This window comes from the organism of the source record quoted next, assembly GCF_019968985.1.
Source record: "MAG: Porospora cf. gigantea B chromosome Unknown PgB_NODE_356_length_20993_cov_117.029, whole genome shotgun sequence".
Classification (NCBI taxonomy): domain Eukaryota; phylum Apicomplexa; class Conoidasida; order Eugregarinorida; family Porosporidae; genus Porospora; species Porospora cf. gigantea B.
Genome location: NW_027178953.1, coordinates 1 through 20,993, shown reverse-complemented (window position 1 = coordinate 20,993; position 20,993 = coordinate 1). Strand labels below are relative to the sequence as shown.

Sequence of the window (20,993 nt, the reverse complement as noted above, 5' to 3'; positions counted from 1 at the left end):
CCGCCCGCTAGTTGGAACAGCGAAGTGCTGCAGTTTGTGGTGCAGTACGTTGCGAATAACTGAAGCACGTTTTCTCCTTGAGTACTGCAACATTTTGCTTTGTAACGTATGTGGCCACAGATATTATTGAGAAAATCTGTCATGTTGACACAACCTGCCCCTTCGCGGGCAGCAACAGCCGTCATTGCAATAAGCATGGGCATTCAAGTACAAGAGGTAGTTGATCCCTCCACGGGCGAAAAACGGTTAGCTTTGCAGTTTCCGCCGTTGGAGCACAGCGGGTTCCAGGACGCAGCAGAAAGCGGTCAATACCAGCAATGGATCCCACAAGAGATGGTGCCACAACAAATGACTCAACAGATGATGCCACAAGAGATGACTCAACAAATGATGCCACAAGAGATGACTCAACAAATGATGCCACAAGCTATCATGCAACAGATGATTCCGCCAGCGATAAGGCAACAGATGATACCACAAGGAATCATGAAACAGATTATCCCGCAGTCGGGGCAGCCTGCAACGTCGTACAACCAGGGGGTCCCGTCGGCAGTCGAAGAAAAGCTGAAGAGGCGAATACGACGGCTGAAACGCCGAGCCAAGAGAATGGCAAGGTTGGCGGAGCGTCAGAAATTCTCTGGCCGGAGGCCCTCAGAGCCTCAAGTCCGAGAGCCTCCACAAGCCCGACTTCGTCGTCGTAGGAGACCTCGAAAGGCGGAGCCGAGCGTCTCTGACGAGTCGGAGTCAGATGAGAGCCTAAAAGATGTACTGTCGCCGAAACGCCCTTTCAATCGTAGCAAGCGGGATGTTCTGGCGGCGCTGTCAAAGACTGGCCTCAGAAAACAGGTCGTCCGTCCTGATACCCATTTTGGGTTTAATGGCTTCAGTGGCGCTGACTACCTCGGAGAAAGAGGCCACCAATTTATGGCGCCATTGCCTCAATCACGTCCCACCCCGGCCAGACTCCCTCCTAAGGCTCTGCCTTCTGAGGACATGCCTGCCAGAGATGACTCGCGTCCCAATTTGTCCCCAATCGACTCTGAGTTGCTGGAACCCAACGTACTGCGAGGCGAAACTATTCGGCAGGCAGAACGTCGACGAGTAGGATCGAGTGGCAAACGCGCTGAAGCGCAACGCACCGTCTAGAACGGTGTAAAGAATCGTCACTTAGGACAACGGAATCGGAGAAAGACAATTCAAAGCTTGTATACCAGACGACCCCCATCTCGCATTTTCCGGTACCACACCACAGCGTAGTCCAGCGACAGTACGGTGTGCACCAGATCCGCCAGCAAGAGGCACATGAAGTTCTCGCCAAGCCGATAAAGGTAAATCCAGAACAGCAGGCGGCAGAAGCGCGAAAACGCAACCATCGCAACCACATGCGAAGCCAGCGACTCGATCTCGACAAGCTGGTACATGAGAAGGATTTGTGGCATCAGCGACATAGACTCGAGGTAGATGGTGAACGCCACGAGAATTTGCATCGACCAGAATTTCTTTCCAGGGTGAACTGCCAGGGCAAGCGCTGCTGCCGCCAGGAAGAGAGCCGGAAATTTGACATACGCGTAATGTTGGCCTCGTCGCGCTGTGTCTGTGTACCGAAGTCGCCAGAGTCGAAACACAACATACGTCTGGATCAAGATCGAGGAGTACAACTCGAGGAAGCAGATGTGAGTGTCCATCAAGCGCGTGTCTAGCTCCCACACACATCGACTCAGTGTTGCGAAGAGAAAGCACAGTTGCGTTGTGCAGGACAATCCATACGTAGATTTGGTCCGATCCAGCTTCACCAGGAGCAGCAGCGACGAGGCCGACTGAAGCAGATACCCGCCGATGAACAGTAGGCTCTCCATGACAATGACAATTGAAATTTATACTCACTACGAACTGACGCTGTGGGGTTGGGGATGCGATTGCGATTGCGATAGTGAAATCGTGTCATTATGACTACAAAAGTGACTCAAGCGGCTGTGGTGGCCGTCTACAACCAGCTTTCCCGCTACGTCGCCGCCAACCATACCGCGGCCTCAGCGCGAAGAGCCATGTCGGATCTGGGATTCATGCTTGGGTGCAAAGCGCTGGAGCGTCTGCTCGCCGTGCAGCCTACATTGGAGCTGGCCCACCCACTGGAGGAACGCGACATCATAAAGTTCGTGTGCAAAGAGCTGTGGGAGTGGCTCTTCGGGAAGCAGGCCGACCGTCTTCAGACCAACAAGAAGGGCGGGTACGTGATCGTGGATCAGACGTTCCGGTGGTCGGTTGTGGAGGGTTGGAGCGTAGGAGTTCGGGCCGCTCAGCACGCAGACGCACAGCGCATTCTATTGCGCAATCATACGAGGAGTCCTGTGCACGCTGGGAGTCGAGGCTAACGTTGCCGCAGAATTGAAGGTTCAGGTTTGTGAGTGACGGGACTTCGACGACACAGGCACGTTTTACGTTTCAGTTCACTAAAAGCACTTGGCATGAGCGTCAGTGTCACACGAGTCCTCCCTCTCAAAGTCTATCTGGATCGTGGTGTGCAGTACTCCAAACTTCTTCTGGCAGATCTTAGTGGCCTGGTCGAGCACCTCCCGTGGGTCGCCGTCTTTGTCGATCAGAATGTGGCACGCCAGAGCTGGCTTTCCGACACTGAGAGACCACACATGCAGGTCGTGGACGTGGTCGACGTTGGCGATGTCCATCAACGTGGAGTGGATCTCTCGGGGGTCCATTCCGCTGGGGGTACCCTCCATGAGCACGTTTGCCGCGTCCTTAATGATATCCAGCGTAGTAAATAGAACCAGAACTGAAAACAGCAGGGTGCAAATCGGATCCATGATGACCCAGTTGTCGTTCCACCAGACGAGTGCCGCTGCGATCATGACCCCCACGTTCTGAACAAGGTCGCCCAACGCGTGTACGTAGGCAGCACGCAGATTGAGGTTGCCTGCGTCGGCGGGAGCCGTGGAAGCAGTCTCGGCCGCCTCGACGTCGTGGGAGTGCGTGTGAGTGTGGTTACACGAAGGCGGATCATCATGTGAATGGTCATGTGTGTGCATAGGACCCAGTCCGTGGGAATGAGGCGCCTTGAGGATGAAAGTCATGGTGATATTAGCCAATGTGCCGAAGAGTGCGGTAATGAACATGATCTTGCCGTTAACTGGTTGGGGATTAACCAAGCGTACACATGCCTCCTTCAGCAAGTAGAAGGTCATGACCCAAATTAGCGCCACACTCACCACAGCACCGAGTATTTCTGCTCGGTGAAATCCGAAAGACATCTTTAGGGTGCCAGGCATCTTCGACACAAAGATAGCGAACAAAGAAATGAGAAAGGAAGAGAGGTCTGTGAGAAGGTGCGCTGCATCTGTCATCAAGGCAAGCGAATTGGCCACATAACCAGCCACCAACTCCATGAGCATGAACACCAGACAGAGGACGGAGGCCTGGACCAACTTCGTGACCACTGATACATCGGGGGTCTTCTCTTCGGGTATGGCGTGGTAGTCAGCCCCAACCATAACTGTTGAATATTTGAATGACGCTTTAATCACGTTGCGCAGTTTTTTTTAAAAGAACGACGAGATCTTCGACGACGGCTTCCAAGTGGGCAACACGCTGTTCAAGGGGTGAAACGACCGGGTCCCTCTGTAGCATGGCGACGGCGGCGGCAATTTTGCCGAAAAGGCCCCGTCTGTGGAGGACCCATCCAAGAACCCCCAGCACCAATAAAGCAGAGAAGCCGGCGTTTCGCATGACCCATAGACGGACCGTGTCATTGAAGATCACCTCGAAAAAGAAGTCGGAGAGCGTGTCCAGTGCCTTCAGCGGCACAGGCCGTGGAGGCGCAGAGACAGAGGGCGGGCATGATCCAGAGGCCACCCTGACAGACCCGCCTGCAAAGATGTGAAACATGTCGCATGTGATCCCTTACGGTGTGGGTCGACGAGTTCCGTAACGATGCTGACGAGGGTGTCGACCGACTTCCGAAAGCTGACTAAGCACTCTGATTCTATCTTCGACGCGAAAAAGGTGTTAGTCTTCCATTGCACGTGCAGCTGCGTGTCGAGTTGCACCTCGGCTGCTTGAACGCGCGTCACCACGTAGCGCATGAGGCAGAAAAAGTTATCCGCGAATGGAATGCCTGAAGTTTGGACATGTGCCTCCAAAATAACCTTGTCAGGGTACTCATAGATGGTTTGAGTCTCATCGACGTCACAGATCTGAGGAATCTTCAACAAGCGTGTTAGTGATGTTTGGGTAACATTCTTGCGGTACACCATTCGCCTCGTTGGACAATGCGCCTTCGTCTGGCTCCCAGTAGGTAGCGGCGGAGACCACTCCGGAACTGTGAAGTTTGAGCAGCCATCAGCTTCCATGGACTGGTACATGACACAGCTTGTGCCGCTGTCGCGGCAGAGGACGTCCACTACCTGCTCGAACGGCACGCGCCAAAATGCCACCGGGTAGGTGTACTTAAACGGCTCTGTGGGCCCCCCGCTCAGCAGGGGCACGGCCCACGCCTGGCACGCCAGCGGAGTGCTAGTGATGGGCACCTCCACGCCGGTTTCACCGCTGCTGGGATCTGCTACACACCGTAGGAAGTCTACCACGCTTAGTTGGAGATCACCCAGAAGCTCACAGATTCCGACTGGTAAAGGACGTGAAGTGGTGAATCGTTCTGTCCTGCAGCTGGATGTCGATGGCTGTTGGGAATATTTGGGCTGTATTCGTCGGTGTAATGGTTTTAATGGAGTCCAGCGGAAGAACCACGACAGTCGGGAAGCGGCCAAAAAGGTTGGAGCTATTAAAAGAACTATAGAAAGATAAGTGCTGGTTGCTGACGTACAGCCGACCCTGCAGTAGAATCTTGTGCTTGATGGCGCACGAAAAGGACGCCAGCAAGCGTCCGCTCAGACGAAACCGCTCGACCCATTCGGACTCAGCCGTCTCGTCTAGAAGGTGCCCCAATTGCGCACGTTTCACCTTCTCCACTAGGTCGTCGAAACGACTGCTCGAGTCTTCCTCGCAGCCTGTGGAACGAATCGCGTCCCAAATGGACTCGTCTGCCATAATGGCGATAGTGGACGGCCGTCTTTCAGATACGTCAGGGAGGCGCGGAGGATCCTCTGACTCCTCTGTCAGCAGCTCCTCCCGTGCACGGACAATGGCGTCGTCGCGATCTCGTGGCTTCAAGTCGCTTTTCGCCTCTGAAGACTTGCTTAAGTCCATGGACTGCGAGAAGCTCAACAGGATTTCATCCATTATCTGACAGACTGAAGGCTGCTTGCGAGCCAACGAGACACCTCACCTCTGTGCTAGCGGCCAACAGCTGCTTGAGCTTGTCGGCTGTAGCTGCTTCGATCTGGAGTAGGCTGGCAGTGGTGGTCCGCAAGTAGTTAGAAATGAAGGCGTTCCGAGTATTATGTCGCTCTAGACAGGCCACGGCGGCGACCGATACCTCATCCAGTAGATTTAGAGAATCCATCGAACTCAGTGAACAGTACTCCGACTTCCGAGGTCGCTTAGTTTCCTTTCGGCTTTTCAGAGAGTCGCGTAGCGCAAGTAGTGTCTGGGCGTCAGCTCCCGCCTCCGCTAGGGGCGCCTGACATAGCGAAAGTTGGGTCTTCTCGTGAAACCGACGTAGAAAAGAGTCGTACAGCTGTGCCGCAGCACCGCAATGAGTGCAAAGGTCATTAAGCGTCCTAGACGAGCACGAAAACGCGCTCCTGACAGTTGAAAACCGTCTGGGCGTTGGGGCCACCGTTTCTACCAGTGCACCCAGTCGCTTCCGAGAGGAGCTGAACGGCCCCAAGAGCCTATCGATGTAAGTCAACCACTCCTCTACGGATACAGCCTCCGAAGGCATACCCTCCCCAAGGTCCGCTTCGTCGTGGACCGAGACTCCTGCCAGGGTGGTCACCGCAAGAGCCGTCAACTCGCTGACACCGCTGAGAATGGCTCTGATTGAGGCCTCGATGGCGGCTACAAGCGGAGACAGGCATGCCGACTCCAGAACCTGAGACGAGGTGTCCAGCAATTGTAGTAGGGACTCGTCGGAGCGGGCGCTGAGCTGGGAGGCATCCAGCAGACAGACGTCGAGTTGTTCCTCTAGAGACACGTGAGCCATCAGTTCCTCCTTCAACCTGGCGTCGGTGACGTAGGTGGGGTTTACTTCCACGATTCCCTGCGCCGCGCGCGATCTAGCAATACGTCGCAGTTCGATGAGGTGTAGTAGGGTGGATGTCTTCTCCTCATATCGACAGCGAGATTTGCTGACGGCGTTTATCGCGGCTGATCGCTGCCGTTTGCATGCACTGTTGCACCCCGCAAGCACCGTTACTTCGTGCTTGATCACTTTGTGGGCCTGCTGCAGTGTCTGCGTAAGGAGTCGGCGTGGGACTCACCCCGATGCTTTCAGTGAGAGTCTGGACGACCTTCGAGAACACCTGCGCCTTTGACGTTTGGTACTCTCGGAAAGGAGTTTTGATGGGCTTTCCATTCTGGTAGTACCTTTGACTACGAAGGGATTTCTGCAAAATATCCACCAGTAGAGGGGTGACCTCCGATACTGACATCAAAGCTGCGTGGTAGACTCCATGTCCACTGGTAGCCCATCCCATACGAAATGAGTAATAATGGCGTAAACTACTGAAACCGTTCCATAGTGCTCTGAATACAGCTCACGTCAACGTCACCACTCTCGGATCTGTAAGACGCACCACTAGTGCCGTGCAATTGTCTGGTCTGAGATGATGTCTCCGGCGGCTGCGTTAGGCGTCCCCGCAGGCACCTACAGAGTCTCCGCCAACTTCGTCAGCTTTTGGGCGACCACTAGGGGCGTGTCTTTCCTTAGAATCTTGGCTATCTCGTTCTTGTTGACGACCTCACTCACGCCGTCACTCATAAGGACCAAGAACACCTCATTCTGCTCCAGAGTGGCGGCCACGTCCTCGACGGGACCTGGTGCTGTTCGGTCAGGCACTGCACGCGCCACGTTTCTCGCGGCGACGGGCTCCTCAACCTTGCGATTAGGATGCAGCACACGAGCTAGCGACTTCACGCTGGCGAAGTTCGTAGGCAGTCGGGATAGGGTTACGTCCGCGCGATTTCGGCGAGCGCGGGAGCCACTGCGGCTGCGTCCTTCAAGGGCCTTCTTCTCACCTGTCTTCGGTCTTGAGCCGCAGTAGCGGCATCAAATCGATAACAGTAAACTCGGGTTCGGGACTGAGGGCGTAGTTGGACAGGACGCAGTGACCTAAGGATCTTGACATGTTGATGGACAGGCCAAGTCCTCTGGCGGTAGGATAGGGAATGCGAGACGGAATCAATCTCAGTTCGTCAAAAGATCCCCGTACGATTTTCCCTGTGCCTTCAGCCTCGATCCTCTTGGCCTCCGAAATCAGATTAAGACTGTGGTCCACGTTCAGCTTGAATATCATAGGCTCCTCTGACTTGTTTTGAAACGCGTACGCGAACGCCTGGGAATCGCCCAGAAACTGCGTCATAACGTAACGGCCCATCACAACACACGACACCAGCGTCGAACCGCTGTCTCGTTCTGCCAGCTCTGTTGCTCGATAGTTGGCCATGTGCGCCATGCGTGTGGCAACGCAGCATGTATCAACGACGTCCGCCAAGATCTCCTGGGGTTTGCATTTGGGGATCTCCGAGTGGAAATTGGTCTTGAGAGGCCGGCGGCTGCAATGTTTCAGAAGACGCTCCAGATGGCAGATGCAGTTTTCACCAGGAGCGTTTTTCTTCACGATAAGGTCCACTGAGGGGTAGTGCGCTAGCCTGCTGGGGGCATCCGCCCCTAGGAAATTGCCACTGAGCGCACCGAGAATGCCGTTTCTCAGGGTGTTCACCAGCGCCTCGGCGCCGAAGGCAGCCACGGACTTTCCTCGCGGACCGTGACCGTCTAAGACACCGAAAACTTGGGGCAGCGTCGGTGACGCGCAGGGTTCTCGTCCATACCGGAACGTACTGGCCTCAGGGAAACTACCCATCGTATTGATGGTTGGAGTGCCCTCTACCTCGCGGGAGGTAGAGGCCAGGAATATTTTTTTCGACAGGGGGAGACAGTTAGTTCGGGTGGAGGCAACGAAGGGCTGGAAGGGGAACGCTGTTAGGGATAGTAAAAAGAATAAGTCATCAGGTACGCCGTTGAAGAAATCGAAACTGGGAGGGGAAATTCGATGAGGATTGGAATGAATCCGGAAATACTCTTCAGTAGTAAATCGGCGCAGTTTGAAGAGCTCGCGATTAAATTTCGACACATCATCAGGGCGTGAGGCGTCTTCTGGGTCGTTGAATACGGGTGGACTCTCCTCGTCGTCAGTCCGGTCACGCTTCCACTTCCGTCGGAGATTGCTGATGGAATGCGTCTTCACCAACGATTTGAATCGATTCTTGGCGCCGCCCTTCGCCCCCTTCCGATCAGCAGCAGCCTCCGCGGTGGCTCGCTCATTGCGGTTCAGCACATCCCATAACGTTCGAGCTTCACACTCAGCGTGGGTCACGGTTAATAGCCCCACCGACGTTGGCCTCTGTACTGGCACTCCCACCTTATTCTCTGTGGAGTGCTTGAGGCCCACACGGTACTGGTACCGCGAATCCGGGGTCAGCCTTTGGAGTTCGGTGTCAGAGGGAGCCTCGTCCTCAGAATCCACCTCGACACTGTTAACCACAAACCACCCATCCTGATTCTCTTTCGATGAAGTCTGGCGACAGAAGGCACCCCATTCCACCTTCCACGTAATATCCACTGAGGCCTCCGATGAACACACTGAGCACGAGGCCTCCGTGTGACATTGGCCCCTGGCAGTCTCTCGCCATGCCTTGGACTTCATGTTTGCTGTTCTGAGTGGCCACACGTAGTGACTGTCTTGTAGTAACCCACATAAAACCCGTTGCCGATTATCTGTGAGTTGGTCCAGTCTTCTAAGCAGATCGGAGTCTTCCATGACGTACAAGGGAAGTACTCCACAAAAACGCAATTAATCGACAAATAGATGGTATGGAGGAGGAATACCAACAGCACCAGTCTCTGTCGGTGTCGTCTGAAGACCTTGAGGCTGTGCTAAAGAGATCCAACGGACAGGTGACACAACATTCATTTAAATTCGGGGGATACGAATCTCAACTATTTATCTTGAAGATTAATTATTTCAGACGAATAGTCACGCGAATTTGGAAGCATTTACATTAAAATTGGAAGCCCTATGTTCCTCTCTCTCTGACGTTCAACGTGATTGCGCCGACCATCGACAGCGGCTGGACCGAACCTACCGCGCGAGCAAGGTCACCATCGACCGAGTAGAGGGTCTCAAAGAGCGGCGCACCCAGTTGCAACAAAAACAGGCTACCGTGTCGGCGCTGATGGCTGCGTGTGGCCTGCCGCGAACCTGTTGGGCAGGGCCTGTAGACGACACGTTCCTGGAGTAAGGCCCTGCGCTCTTGCTGACGTAGCGATTTGGAGGTCCTCTTTCAACGGAAGGCATGCTTCGAGGTTGTGGACAGAAACAAGGCCTTGCATGGCGCCACGGGAGGTATTAGTGAGGTAGTTGACGTTAAATTATGCAGGCCTGGCGCAACAGGTGCTCGCCTCACACTTCATCGAGTACGAGGCCGCTGCCGCCACACTCATAGAGTGGGTTCGAGGCGTTTGCCGGGAGGTGAGGACTTTTCGGATGTGTGATGGCAGACTCCAGAGGTCGCGTGTGACTGCGTGTCGCTACAGGGCCCGCCACCGCACCCTCTGCTGCTACGAGCGCTACGCATCATGGCTGCTGCGCAGCAGGGGAGGCCGCTGCTCCTGGAGCTCATCAACGTGCGACGTCAGATGCTGCGTAGGGACTTCCTGAAAGCTCTGAGCGAGACAAGCGCGAAGGCCTTAGCGTTCCACGCCTACGACCCAAAGCGGGTCGCGGCGAACTACTTGGGGTGGCTTTTCCAGGCTTTGGCTCGAGAGGAGTCCTTTGCTGAAGCCGCCAGCCGCTTGCTTATGGCGTCTATGACCGAATCAGATATGGACCGTATATTCGACGGCGTTATCGAATCGACCGGGAGTCGGTTGAGCCAGGCACTGCAGGCGACAGGTTCCCGGTCGGAGGTGGCGTTTCTGGAGATAGCGCAGATAATCCAGCTCTACGTGTCGAAGATCAAAAACTCCGGCTTCGCGTTCCAGCATGAGGCTGTGATCCGCATGTTAGAGCCTCACGAGCGTCGAATGATGACGCTGTTTAAGCGGAAGTGGCAAGAAAGGGTGGGCGTGACGCGGGCCGATCACGCAGCTCGACCTGCTGCAAACGGCGCCGACCTTGGACTTGGGGTCGCCTGACGTACCCCCTATCGTAAAGCAGCTCGCGAGCGTCGTGGTCAGCGCCGCGGATGCATACAGCCTCCGCCGATCAGAGGTGGGTGTAGGGGTCACGAGACACCCAGACGACCGACTTGGCGGTGTCGCAGATGGTTGACGAGTCGCTGGTCCCTCTGGTCAACGTGCTGCGGAAGACGACTCAGCCCTCGCCGTCAGACTCCTTGGAGGCTAAACGCAAGGCTCTTATCAGGCTGGTACGCACCTTCCACTATATCAAGTGCAACGTTGCGGGTTTCCCAGTTGTGATCGACCGGCTTCGGTTTCTGGACGAGCTCCTCAATGACAGCGTCAAACAGCTCAGCATCCTCGAGACAGAGGCGCTTCTTGGTTTGGTGGGCTTGGTGCCTCTGCTGGACTCCCTCAAAAATCACCCTGACAGCGTGACCGCCCAGGACATCGCCGGTGGTCTACGACACATCCAGATGGCTGTCGTATCAGGGTCACTAGACTCCACCTTCACGACGGTGTCGCTGTTGCCCAGTGGTTCCCTACGGTCTGCTCTTCGATCTGCCATGACCGAGAGTCTCCTTGCTGCATACGAGCAGTTGGCTCAGGCAGGAAAAGCGCGCGGTGTGGCGACGGAGGAGTCCGCGGCGGTGTGGGAGCACCTGACGAAGTCGTTCGTAATGTGAGCGGAAGTTCCGTAGGTATTGTGTGTTCGACACGAGTGTGTCCGATTTGTTCATTCGGTTTTCTGCGCCGCAATCGTGAAAAAATAGTTCCAAGAGCATTTCAAATAATTCCAACTGCAAATTAAAATAATGAGTCCTCGGATTCGTTTAAAAAATCCGATTCGTCTCGAGAGTCAGATTCATCCTGGCGTTGGCGCCTGGAGCGCTGATGACGTCGGATAAGGGATTCCCTCGCTCCGCGAACCCTCCTCATTACATTGGACAACTCGGAATCACCGAAGGGTGGGATGTCGAAGTCCCAGCTAGCAATGTCTCGAGAGGGCTGAGGCCCCGTCACTAAATCGTGAGGGCGCACTAAAGTCAACAACGATAATGCAATACACTGAGAACGCATGGTGTAGATTTTGGAATTACTCGGAGACATCTCTCCCCACTCCATCGCATGTCAGCAGAATTAGCTATTACTTGCTGATGCACACGTATGACAACCAGAATGTTCTTGAAGCACAAAATGTTGCTTCGAACTCCGGTTCCAACGAGAACGACCCAAGAGATTGTTTCAGACGCGACAACCCCTTAGGTTCCTTGGACTTCTATATGGAAAGCTATGAGGATCGCAGCGACGAGAACTGCTTTGAAGTGTTTGAAAGGCGGCCCGCGGATGAGGTGTCGTTGGGGTTGCTGCACGCCTGCGTGCAGTCCTCCAGCGACGGCAACGAGCCGTGCTCTCAATTGGGCAACCCCATAAGTTCCGATACCTCCAGCGAGTATGAGGCCCCTATTGAATCGGTCCACTATAGAACCGCTTCAATGACTCAGGAATCGCAGGCATTTCCGCTGGAATCGTCAGCGTGGCTCAGCGGAGAAAGTGAGGCAGAATACGTTGCGCCAGGACGTGAAGCGAAGCCCAGCTATGTTTTTCTAAACTTAGATGCCAGCGGCTGGGATACCAACATCACGACGCAACGTCGCTATTGGCCGAATGAGGATACGTTGGAATGCTCACCAGGCCCCGAGTCATCTTCTGTGACGGGCCCAAAGGAGAGCTCACCAGCCGAGTCGTCTTCCGTGACGTGTCGCGCTGAGTGCTCATTGTCATCCATATCTGACGAGACTCCAGTGCCATCCAAGGAAGTACCACCTGATGACGCTTCCAGCTCGCTATACGCTGAGTCTGGCCTCGACGACGTGAGCCTGGTCACCATGGATCGTGACCTTGTACACACGGCCGAGAAGCCGTGTTGGTCGTTTCAGACGACAGACGTCAACTCGGCTGTGAATATCGTGGTAAAGGTGACGCCAAGGGAAATGGAAAAAGAGGAGGACTCTGCTAAGACTGTGGACTTCACAAATTTATGTGACGATATCGCCCACCTGCTGGACGGCATCTCGATCCCCAGGATCGTCGACTCAATTGTGAATGAAGCGACGTCCAACCACCCAACTCCTCGAGCCAACCACCCAACTCCTCGAGCCAACCACCCAACTCCTCGAGCCAACCAAGCGTCGCAAATGCCTCGCCGGGTTGGCGCGGAGTCTGTTTTGTTGACTACGCCCGAACTAGCTCTGGCGGGGTCACCGCTGGTAGGGCCGAGGAATCCTCCGTTGGTTCGAACTCTACCTCAGTCTTTGGTACCAAAGGTGGTGGTGCCACTGGCGAAGATTTCTTACAGAGTGCCGTACAATTACGACAAATGCCCTGTTATGGAGAAGGTCACCCTCCCAATGTCGCCACTCATCGAAGCGGCGCCCTCGAGACCTGAGATGGAGTTGAACTTCTCTGCCGTGCGCCATTTTCCCCTTGTATGCACACCACCTTCAGCGGTTTTCCATAAGGCCTATAGCGACAATCTGGTGAACAAAACACGGAGCGTGGAGTCCTCTTTCTCTCAAAGACGGGAACCTTGGTACCGATTTACGGAGCCCACCGTAACTGCAGGCCAGATTGCCAGAGGTCGCGCTGCTGTTCAGCCAAGAGTTCGATACCCTCAAGTTTCTACTGTTCAAGGGCTCCAACACACGACCACACCCCGTTTCGGACTGTCTGGAGTGAGGCAGCACGCGAGCAATCTGGCGCCTACCTACTTCCGTAGATCGGCCTCGGCGCTTCCGGCCTCACGAGTGCTGACTCCACGAGAAGCACTGCACACGAGGTCTCCTACTTTAGTGAGATCTGCGTCCTTAAGATCCAATAAGATCGGTAGCATGGACTCCAATATCACGTGGAGGCGAATTCCAGCTTAGTCGTTTTTTGTGTGCTTTTTTCATTTGTTTTATTTCAATTTTTTCATTTGTTTTATTTCAAATACGCGTTTGTGATGCTTATTTGCCCAGTTTTCGACGGAGTAGTTCCCGCCGATCCAACTCGTGTTTCTTCTGGCTCCCCATGCGGTGAGCAACACCGTAGTTGCTCCAGGGGCCTCCTTCGTGTGAATAAAAATCCATGGGAATGTGTGTCTTGGGGAACTGGTAGTTTCCGAAGGCCACGTATGCTTCATAAGGGGTCAGCAACGGCTTTTTGTAATGATGACCCCAGTCAAGGCTAAGTCGTGGGCAACCCACCTGTATGAATGCGTCCGTGAAATGAGTAAGAGGCTCCAACCTAAACGGAAGAATCTCACTAAGTAAAACGCAGTAGTAGTTTATTCCTGCAGCCTTCAGCAGCCGTTCTATGCCTTGCAGAACGCCGATGCTGCCTTGTCGTCCGAGCGTGCTTAGAACCAAGCCCACCGTCTGGGCGCCACGAGTATCCGACACCGCTTCCCGACGTCGTTGCATCAAGGTTTGGTGGTCGTACTTCTCCTCAAGTAGCCGCTTGCCTATGGGGTCGTAGCGAACAAACCGAATGTGGGGATTGTGGATGAGCGCGCTCTCCAAGTGGAAGCGGCCGTCGGCCGTAAACACCACCAAGTCAGCGCCCTCAGATGTTACCGGCACGTCTTCCATGTCCGAATGCGAGGATGAGCAGCAGCCACCTGCCGCCAGCCCCTCTGGGGACCCTGTCAGCTGAGGTGAGGTGCAGCCGAGGACTTCGCCTGGCGTTAGAGGCGAAACCTGAGGCACTGAAACGGTACCTGGGCTGTAGAGAGCCTCTAACGCTTCCTTGGCTTCTGCCAAAACCGGACTGAACTGAATGGTTCCCATGAGTGCCATTCGAGACCCCCACGAGCCCCCTGGAGGGAAGTTCGCCACCACCGTCTCGACCAGGTGCCTGGTATCGAACTGGATGGTCACGAAGACATAGAGGAAGTTCACGTCTGGGACCTGGGTCACTGGAACCAGGCACGAATGGCCGTAGTGAACCACCAACGTCGCTCCAAGGTACTGAGCTATCAGGTCGTCGATACAACAGGCTCCATATGTGACGTCACCGATAATAGTGATCTCCACGTCGCAAAAAGTTTCCAGGATCGCCGCGATAGACTGGGCGTACATCAGAAGTCCTTCGGGAAACTGCAGCACTACATGCAGAGCCTTACACTGCTTAATCTTTCGAATCGTCTTTAAGATCTCAAAATCGTAATTCGGAGGAAGCAGCCTTTGGACTACGTCCATTTCCTCCTCTGGCGTGATGTCCTTCACGTTCAGCTGACGAGCCACCAGCGACATCAATTGCGAAATTACTTATCTCTCAGCAGCGAGGCGACTAGGTCGCTTCTCATACACAGAGAAAGCGAGGGTCTTCACTTGATTCCTAACGCCTTGCTATGCGTCAAGCGGAGACACAGAGAAAGCGAGCGACTTCAGATTGACTTCCACCAGCATCCTCTCGTAAAAACCGTTGTCTCCGAAGAGCAACATTCGGTCGCTCAGTTGGTCGCTTGCGTAAACCCAGCCGCTCCGTAAATCGGGGATGACCAGTGTTTGAATCGATGGCTTCGGGTCTGCCACTTGCAAGAAGGTCAGATGCAGCGACAGTGACCGGTCAAAGCGAAACACGACCAACGATCCCGTTCCCACTCTGATTAGAGAGAAGGGAGGGCGAGCGGAGACTTGAGTAGACGGCAGCGCCCAGCTGTCTTCGACTTTCCCGGAGATCAGATCGAGCTTTAGGACTTTGTAGGTAGTTGACGTGGGTGACGACGGCGACTCAGTTGTGTCATTGGTGTGATCGTAGAAAATAGCGAAGACCGAGGTGCCTATTGCTTCTATGGCATCGCATGCTAGCAGTCCTTTGAACGAGGGAACGAGGCGCCGAGTGCCGATGAACCCCTCGTAGCAGACGTCATCAGTGTCGTCGCAGGGGGCCCTGGCAAGTGAAAAAGTGCACGGCTCTGTACAAATACTAGGTTCCTCCACGCGAGCGAATCCCTCAAGCCATATGCCGATGCTAGGTCTGTGGGGCCGATAACTCACTGATTGTGCTGCGTGTACGGCAGAGACGTGGTATTCAGACGAGGCTGTGTGTCGAAATTCGGATCCAAGGCCCAGGAGTTGTTGGTTCGACTTAGGAAAGCCTTCCGCGCGAACAGAGCAGTCGAAATAGGGGACTTCCACGGCGAGTTGAAGGCCTTCCAGGCGACGTAGCTGTCGAAGTAAATGAAGCGCGCATCCGCATCCAGCAGGTCCCTAGACAGCCAGACAGGCGAGCTGGACGTCGCGAACGGCTTAGGCCGCGCGCCACGCACTCCTTGGTGGCCTTCGCTGCTCTGCATCAGCAACAGTGTGGAGAGCATCACGAGGAAGGATGCTATCAACTAGGTTAGCCGCCCACTGGCCCTCACGCGTGCGATGTGAGCCCGTCGAAGCTCCTGGTCGTCGTGGAAAGCGCCCACAGGCAGCATTGCGCCTGTAAATGCCAAAATGCTTGTGTATTTCACGGTCAGCTTTATTTGGTTGACATTGCTTCTAGTCGCCATCTATTGGGTACTGTGTAGCCTGGATCTACCGAATCTGGACAAAACGAAGATAGTGAGATGTCGACTCACATCTACACCGCGGGACCCATTTTTGTTGGAATCGCAAACTCCTCCTCTACGTCCCGCATTCTCAGCTGACGTGTCGGCAACCCATGAGGTTATCCAAAAAACGTCGCGATCCTTATTCAGTGACTTAAGAGACGCAGCTATCGAGTGCAATTTTAAGAGGTGCGAAGAGGTGGTCGATTTGCTCTCGGACCTTATTGGACGAACCCGCGACGGTTTCGACGGCGACCGCGCTGCACAAATGTCAGGGATGGTTCTGTTCACGAACGTTCTAATGGAGTTCTCAGGTCTAGATATTCTCAGACAAGTTAGCGATTCGGGTGTGAGCAAGGCCACAAAGATTATTGAGACCTGTGTGCCACTTATTTGGCCGTTGTAGAGGCCAGTCTAACTAGATAAGGGACATAAAAAGTCTTCATAGGGGGTCGTCCTTCAGCCACGAGCTCGCCAGGGCCTCACTCACAGTCCACCTGGACTCGGGATCTTTCGCCAGCAGGCCTCGTAAGAAGGTTATGCAGTTTTGGGACAGCTGTGCTACGCTGGACGCGTCATTGGCCAGCAAGTCACACAGGTTGTGGTCAGGAGCCACGGCTGGCAGCTGAACCGCATCCGACAAAATGGAGTAGAGCAGGCGGGTGTGATTGTCATCGTTGTAGGGTGGGGCCCCTCTTAGCATGGTGACAAGTGTACAACCTATTGCCCAGACTTCTCGTTTTTCAGGGTTGATGGATTCTGAAACTTCGACGAAGCTCTCAGGTGCCGTGAATGCCCGCGTACCTGGTTGTTTGAGACTCCGACGACTCACCATTGCCGCCCTTGTCCCGGTGATCCGGATGCAGTAGTCGGGCCGAGTTAAAATCGCTTAGAAGGATGCGACGACTTATTCGCGAATCCGGAACTTTGTTGTCCATCGACTCCATTGAACAGTTCATTTTCTCCGTCGACAGTCGCCTCTCATTAATGGCGGCCTTTAACAGTGCCTCATCAAGCATCGTTGTTTGCTCAGATTCCATCCAGCAGTCAAAGAGGCTGTGAACGAATGGAAGGACGTCCGCGTGCCTAGAGAGCCCTTCATGCACGGTGTCGAGTATTTCAGCACCCTCCCACATGAAGTCGTCCTCGAAGGAGTCGTCTGAAGAGGCCCAGAACGGCACGGCGTAGCTTTTGGTAGCCTGCGAAAAATCCCCTGACAGCAATATATTTTGTGGCTTGATATCTCGATGGACTACGCCGACGCTGTGAAGGTACTGTACAGCCAACAGAAGTTGGCGGATGATATCTCGTGAGCCTTCCTCTGTGAACAATACCAGTTCTGTCGAAGAGGCCGAGTACCGTCCGTGATCGTCAGGTGTCATGAGTGTACGCTCGCCCCACTCATAAAGCGCTACCACCACAGATTCTGCAATAAGGAACGATCCAATACGTTTTCGAATCAGATGTTTCCCTGGGGCGTCGGGTCCAGCTTCGATGACATCGCTGAGGGCGTGTTCTCGGCGGAGAACGTCGAGCTCTGACTCAAGTTGCATCCATCCAGGGCCGAAAAAAGGCACCCGTGACCGACGGAGGGCTAGCAGGTGCAGCACCTGGATGGCAACAAGGAGAGGGGAGGCACCCAGTTCATGTTTTGAAATTGGAGATTGGTTGGAGAAGTGAACAGACCCTCTGTAGACCCGGCGCGTCCCACCACTACCGACTCCCTCTGCGAACTCCACGGATCCGCACCAGGGTGTCAACGCTGGCTTAGCATTGGTAGCACTTGCTTGGATCGGCAGCGGCAGGGGAAGGCGACCGCCTTTTCTGGATGATTTGGGGGAGGCCTTCTTCGGGAGCTCGCTTGATTGGCGACAGAGCCAGAAGGAAGATCCCATGGATAATTTACTCAATTCGTCTCTGCGGCACTAGATCGAAATCGGCACTCAGACGTGTGCAATGAAGGGAGCGAGCTTGTTGGCGTTCCCTGTTGCCTTTGACACGCGAAATTGGCCAGCAGATGTCCCCATCGGGAAGCAGGTGGGCGGTGTGAACCCTGGAGTGATGGTTGAGTTCAATGCGCTTCCCAAGGAGGAACGTGTAGGCCTTCTGCTGAAATCCGCCCGTATCCATTCGTTGAACTCGTTGCGGCCTGCCCTGCCTTCTTCTCTGCCAGTCGTAGTGCCCAGCATGCGCCTGACGCCCTCCATCGAATACGACACCCTTCTGCCTGCCTTGGAGAGCGATGTCCACGTTCCCACTCCGACCGTTTACCGGCACGATTTCGACGCTTGCGTGCGCGACTTCCGACCACTGCCCTACTCCACGGACGCACTCCTGGCGCTGGCTATCCAGCATCCAGCCCTTTGGCACCGCATCCAGGAGTCGGGGCTGCTGCCGCCGCCTGGAGTAGAGTTGAGCTACCTGGCCCAGAAATACTTTCCCCTAGCCGCAATCCGAGGACAGGTAGCAATAGTGGCCGCGTTGGCACCGCAGATAGCCGACATTCGCGTCATCAGGAAGGCCCTACGCAGCTCGTCTCCTGCCGTAGTCAGTAGCATCCTGCAGCATCTCAGACCCGCCATTCTAGAAATGCTTCCCGTGAAGAGGTGGAACACCAGGGTCCTCGGGCCTGTTGGTGAGGAGGAAATCTCAGGAGTAGCAACACACATCGTTAATGGAGACATCGCATCAGAAGCCCTGCTGGTACGTGCTGTGTTGTTGGAAGTCGCTGCCGGATCTGACGGACACATCTGGCAGGCAGATTCTCACTTTCGAGTCCCACTAGACAAATCGCTACGCAGGCGGCACTATCGCGCCGCACAGCTGATTATCGACGTGTTGAACACCAGCACGCATCCTGATTATGTCAGCCCGTTTCAAGCTTCTGAAAAGCTGTGGGAAACCGTGGTGACGTTCCTGCTAAGCGGAAGCAGTGCTGCTCATCCCATGCTCAGACGGAGCCTCCTCCTCGCCACCGATGCGAGCGGCAACAGTGTCCTCCACTACCTAGCACACAAGGGCTACTTCGACCTTCTTCGTCGCGTCTCGCCTTCGAGGCTGGACCACCTCAACGCATTTGGGGACACGCTGTTGGACACGGCGACCTTCGCCTCGCCGCACGTAGGAACGCTGGAACGCGTGCTGGAGCTGCCCAGCGCAGTTACGGTGCATGACTGGACGCGGGAGCTCTTTAAAACCTGCACAACTCGTTCCGCTCTTTCTAGACCGGTGTTCATGAGGCACTTGGTGAAGTTCGCGCCATCCAAAACCTGGATGGCCTGGGCACTGTTTCTGGCCGACCCGAGTGACAGGCATCACAACTGCTCCCTAGATATCTTTAGGATTGTAGCCGAAACTGGTGACAGCACCTTCTTCGACCAGCACCCACTTACGAGCTTCGTCATGGCGGACCTGAGCCTGACGCGTGCCTCGACGATGCAAGCCCTCAAGTACCTGCTGCGACCTGAGGTGCTGCCGCTGTTCCGCACCGATGACAGGCTGGCACTGCTGGAGGTCGCCATGCGCCTGAACCCTGCACATCTCCCGCACGGCAGGCCCTGGCGCTATCTCACTCTGGACCACGTGGATATTCCAGGGAGCGCCAACGCCAACTTCGCGCAGACACGGGCTCAGATAATTCGCAGGTCGGTATTCGGAAGAAGCGCGCTTCCACAGCTATCCAGCCTACGAGCCACCGCTAAATACCATATCGTATTCTCGGTGCTGGCGCTGCACTGGGGTGCCATCTGCTTCGCTGTCTTGCTCATGCTGGTCCCTAATCAGCTTGTCGACCGCCGCGACGCCCTCAATCTGGCGCCGCCGCCTCCATTTCAGAAGAAATTGGCAGCTGTCATCCACACCGTAGGACGCTTCTTGCTCTTTCCCGTCATCCGACCCCGTGTACGGGCGTACCACACCTCCAGTCTCCGCCACCTTATCGAGTCCGCTGCGATCGCGGGGACCAACATTGTCGCGTTTCTGCTTCTCTGCGTCCGTATTGGGCGTCTAGCCTCGCAGTTCGGTCTGCCGCTGCTCATAGCCTCCGCGGACGTGCCACTGCGCAACCTGCTGCCGTATGCACTTCACCAGCACTGCTTGACTTTGACCCTGTCCCTGGGCATTCTGGTCTTCATTTTTATGTCGGAGTACCGCGTTGCAATTTACGGCATGGACCACGTCACTAGCTACTGGATTCGTCCCAAATACAAAGGTGCGACAAGTCTTAGCTATGCGTCACGAACCGAGCAATCCCACCTGTGGGCCGTGCACTTCCTCATTTACGCCCTCTACATCACACTCACTGCTGTGATTCCTGACGCGGTACTCCTGGTCTTTCCTGAACTATTTCTGGCGCGTCTCAAGACTGCGCGAGTGCTTGTGAAACCGAGTAAGTACTCTGAGGATTTAGCCACGCAGTGGTCGCGACGTCCATGGAGCGCTACCCCGCTCTCTACGCGGCAATTCGCGTAGCATTCACTGCCACGGACGCCGTCCTTGCAGTGGAAATCATGAAGCCGCTTATCCATCTTTGGTTCGCCGGGCGCAAGCGGCTCTGGCTGGCACAGGCGGACGAGAAGGAGCGGCACACACTCACCTCCCTCCGGTCGGAGGCTGAAATCGAAGCTGTCTTCGACCGGCAGCACGAGAAACTCAAGTGGGCTGCAGTGCAATCCTCCCGCTCGGGAGAGTACTTTACAGCGATAGTCATGGTGCTGCTTCTGGGACTCATGGCACAACCCTTCCCGACATTCTGCTCCAACGAGGCCATGGGGGTGCTGACACTTGCGATCTTGGCGCTCACGTTGAAGGACTACTGGAAGACGGACAAGCTGGATGCGATCGTCGTGGCGCAGTTTCAGCCCCGACAGGTGTTGTTGCCCAAGCTGTCCCGCCTATACCCGGAGGACACTGCCGACCACATGCTGTTCCTCTACAGATCTCTCCAACCATTGGGCCAGCCGGAGTCCTGCCTCCTCACTCTGGGTATCGTAGCGCTATTCACGACGGCTTCGTTTATGGTGCGGGTAATCGTGAGACATTGCCTCGTTTCACACAGTTCATCAACCGCAAGCTCATGTACGGGGAAACCGTCTCGCTATT

At 55.1% G+C, this 20,993-nt stretch overlaps 13 protein-coding genes across 25 annotated transcripts; 6 read left to right on the top strand and 7 right to left on the bottom strand.

Moving 5' to 3' along the window:
* Positions 1-141: 141 nt before the first annotated feature.
* Positions 142-1,146, top strand: KVP17_001029 (uncharacterized protein; the record flags this gene model as incomplete). The annotated part of the gene is made up of 1 exon (XM_068516059.1): positions 142-1,146. One exon carries the CDS (start codon positions 142-144, stop codon positions 1,144-1,146), a length of 1,005 nt encoding a protein of 334 aa, XP_068375108.1.
* A 50-nt stretch (positions 1,147-1,196) lies between these two features.
* On the bottom strand, positions 1,197-1,856 carry KVP17_001028 (uncharacterized protein; the record flags this gene model as incomplete). The annotated part of the gene is made up of 1 exon (XM_068516058.1): positions 1,197-1,856. The coding sequence occupies one exon, from the start codon at positions 1,854-1,856 to the stop codon at positions 1,197-1,199; it is 660 nt and encodes a 219-aa protein (XP_068375107.1).
* Positions 1,857-1,946: 90 nt separating this feature from the next.
* On the top strand, positions 1,947-2,409 carry KVP17_001026 (uncharacterized protein; the record flags this gene model as incomplete). Of its 2 annotated transcripts, XM_068516056.1 has the most annotated exons (2): positions 1,947-2,279; positions 2,308-2,409. In XM_068516056.1, 2 exons carry the CDS (start codon positions 1,947-1,949, stop codon positions 2,407-2,409), a joined length of 435 nt encoding a protein of 144 aa, XP_068375105.1. The 2 variants fall into 2 exon arrangements, with proteins under 2 accessions (XP_068375105.1, XP_068375104.1); XM_068516055.1 differs by having other exon boundaries at positions 1,947-2,372.
* A 41-nt stretch (positions 2,410-2,450) lies between these two features.
* KVP17_001024 (uncharacterized protein) lies at positions 2,451-3,503 on the bottom strand (the record flags this gene model as incomplete). The annotated part of the gene is made up of 1 exon (XM_068516051.1): positions 2,451-3,503. One exon carries the CDS (start codon positions 3,501-3,503, stop codon positions 2,451-2,453), a length of 1,053 nt encoding a protein of 350 aa, XP_068375100.1.
* A 25-nt stretch (positions 3,504-3,528) lies between these two features.
* On the bottom strand, positions 3,529-6,605 carry KVP17_001023 (uncharacterized protein; the record flags this gene model as incomplete). 4 transcript variants are annotated; one of them, XM_068516047.1, is made up of 4 exons in its annotated part: positions 3,807-4,596; positions 4,625-5,265; positions 5,294-6,361; positions 6,390-6,605. In XM_068516047.1, 4 exons carry the CDS (start codon positions 6,603-6,605, stop codon positions 3,807-3,809), a joined length of 2,715 nt encoding a protein of 904 aa, XP_068375096.1. The 4 variants fall into 4 exon arrangements, with proteins under 4 accessions (XP_068375099.1, XP_068375096.1, XP_068375097.1 ...); XM_068516050.1 differs by lacking the exons at positions 4,625-5,265; positions 5,294-6,361; positions 6,390-6,605 and having other exon boundaries at positions 3,529-3,878; positions 3,917-4,373; XM_068516049.1 differs by lacking the exon at positions 3,807-4,596 and having other exon boundaries at positions 5,240-6,361; positions 6,390-6,560.
* Positions 6,606-6,775: 170 nt separating this feature from the next.
* On the bottom strand, positions 6,776-8,948 carry KVP17_001032 (uncharacterized protein; the record flags this gene model as incomplete). Of its 2 annotated transcripts, none has more annotated exons than XM_068516066.1 (2): positions 6,776-7,118; positions 7,147-8,948. In XM_068516066.1, 2 exons carry the CDS (start codon positions 8,946-8,948, stop codon positions 6,776-6,778), a joined length of 2,145 nt encoding a protein of 714 aa, XP_068375113.1. The 2 variants fall into 2 exon arrangements, with proteins under 2 accessions (XP_068375113.1, XP_068375112.1); XM_068516065.1 differs by having other exon boundaries at positions 6,776-7,112; positions 7,147-8,834.
* Positions 8,949-9,001: 53 nt separating this feature from the next.
* Positions 9,002-10,995, top strand: KVP17_001022 (uncharacterized protein; the record flags this gene model as incomplete). 4 transcript variants are annotated; one of them, XM_068516043.1, is made up of 6 exons in its annotated part: positions 9,364-9,425; positions 9,454-9,539; positions 9,568-9,659; positions 9,689-10,249; positions 10,278-10,400; positions 10,429-10,995. In XM_068516043.1, 6 exons carry the CDS (start codon positions 9,364-9,366, stop codon positions 10,993-10,995), a joined length of 1,491 nt encoding a protein of 496 aa, XP_068375092.1. The 4 variants fall into 4 exon arrangements, with proteins under 4 accessions (XP_068375094.1, XP_068375092.1, XP_068375093.1 ...); XM_068516045.1 differs by lacking the exons at positions 9,454-9,539; positions 9,568-9,659; positions 9,689-10,249; positions 10,278-10,400; positions 10,429-10,995 and adding an exon at positions 9,002-9,085 and having other exon boundaries at positions 9,157-9,429; XM_068516044.1 differs by lacking the exons at positions 9,364-9,425; positions 9,454-9,539; positions 9,568-9,659; positions 10,429-10,995 and having other exon boundaries at positions 9,767-10,324.
* A 471-nt stretch (positions 10,996-11,466) lies between these two features.
* KVP17_001027 (uncharacterized protein) lies at positions 11,467-13,239 on the top strand (the record flags this gene model as incomplete). Its single annotated transcript, XM_068516057.1, has 1 exon — positions 11,467-13,239. One exon carries the CDS (start codon positions 11,467-11,469, stop codon positions 13,237-13,239), a length of 1,773 nt encoding a protein of 590 aa, XP_068375106.1.
* Positions 13,240-13,317: 78 nt separating this feature from the next.
* On the bottom strand, positions 13,318-14,604 carry KVP17_001031 (uncharacterized protein; the record flags this gene model as incomplete). Its single annotated transcript, XM_068516064.1, has 1 exon — positions 13,318-14,604. One exon carries the CDS (start codon positions 14,602-14,604, stop codon positions 13,318-13,320), a length of 1,287 nt encoding a protein of 428 aa, XP_068375111.1.
* Positions 14,605-14,700: 96 nt separating this feature from the next.
* KVP17_001033 (uncharacterized protein) lies at positions 14,701-15,779 on the bottom strand (the record flags this gene model as incomplete). Of its 2 annotated transcripts, XM_068516067.1 has the most annotated exons (3): positions 14,701-15,325; positions 15,352-15,692; positions 15,720-15,779. In XM_068516067.1, 3 exons carry the CDS (start codon positions 15,777-15,779, stop codon positions 14,701-14,703), a joined length of 1,026 nt encoding a protein of 341 aa, XP_068375114.1. The 2 variants fall into 2 exon arrangements, with proteins under 2 accessions (XP_068375114.1, XP_068375115.1); XM_068516068.1 differs by lacking the exon at positions 15,720-15,779 and having other exon boundaries at positions 14,701-15,331; positions 15,352-15,671.
* Positions 15,780-15,798: 19 nt separating this feature from the next.
* On the top strand, positions 15,799-16,299 carry KVP17_001021 (uncharacterized protein; the record flags this gene model as incomplete). Its single annotated transcript, XM_068516042.1, has 1 exon — positions 15,799-16,299. The coding sequence occupies one exon, from the start codon at positions 15,799-15,801 to the stop codon at positions 16,297-16,299; it is 501 nt and encodes a 166-aa protein (XP_068375091.1).
* A 36-nt stretch (positions 16,300-16,335) lies between these two features.
* Positions 16,336-17,788, bottom strand: KVP17_001025 (uncharacterized protein; the record flags this gene model as incomplete). Of its 3 annotated transcripts, XM_068516053.1 has the most annotated exons (2): positions 16,336-16,697; positions 16,726-17,446. In XM_068516053.1, 2 exons carry the CDS (start codon positions 17,444-17,446, stop codon positions 16,336-16,338), a joined length of 1,083 nt encoding a protein of 360 aa, XP_068375102.1. The 3 variants fall into 3 exon arrangements, with proteins under 3 accessions (XP_068375102.1, XP_068375101.1, XP_068375103.1); XM_068516052.1 differs by lacking the exon at positions 16,726-17,446 and having other exon boundaries at positions 16,336-16,596; XM_068516054.1 differs by having other exon boundaries at positions 16,673-17,788.
* A 61-nt stretch (positions 17,789-17,849) lies between these two features.
* KVP17_001030 (uncharacterized protein) lies at positions 17,850-20,993 on the top strand (the record flags this gene model as incomplete). 2 transcript variants are annotated; one of them, XM_068516063.1, is made up of 3 exons in its annotated part: positions 17,850-20,280; positions 20,310-20,923; positions 20,950-20,993. In XM_068516063.1, coding segments are annotated over 3 exons (3,089 nt in total), but the record flags the coding sequence as incomplete, so codon positions are not given. The 2 variants fall into 2 exon arrangements, with proteins under 2 accessions (XP_068375110.1, XP_068375109.1); XM_068516062.1 differs by lacking the exon at positions 20,950-20,993.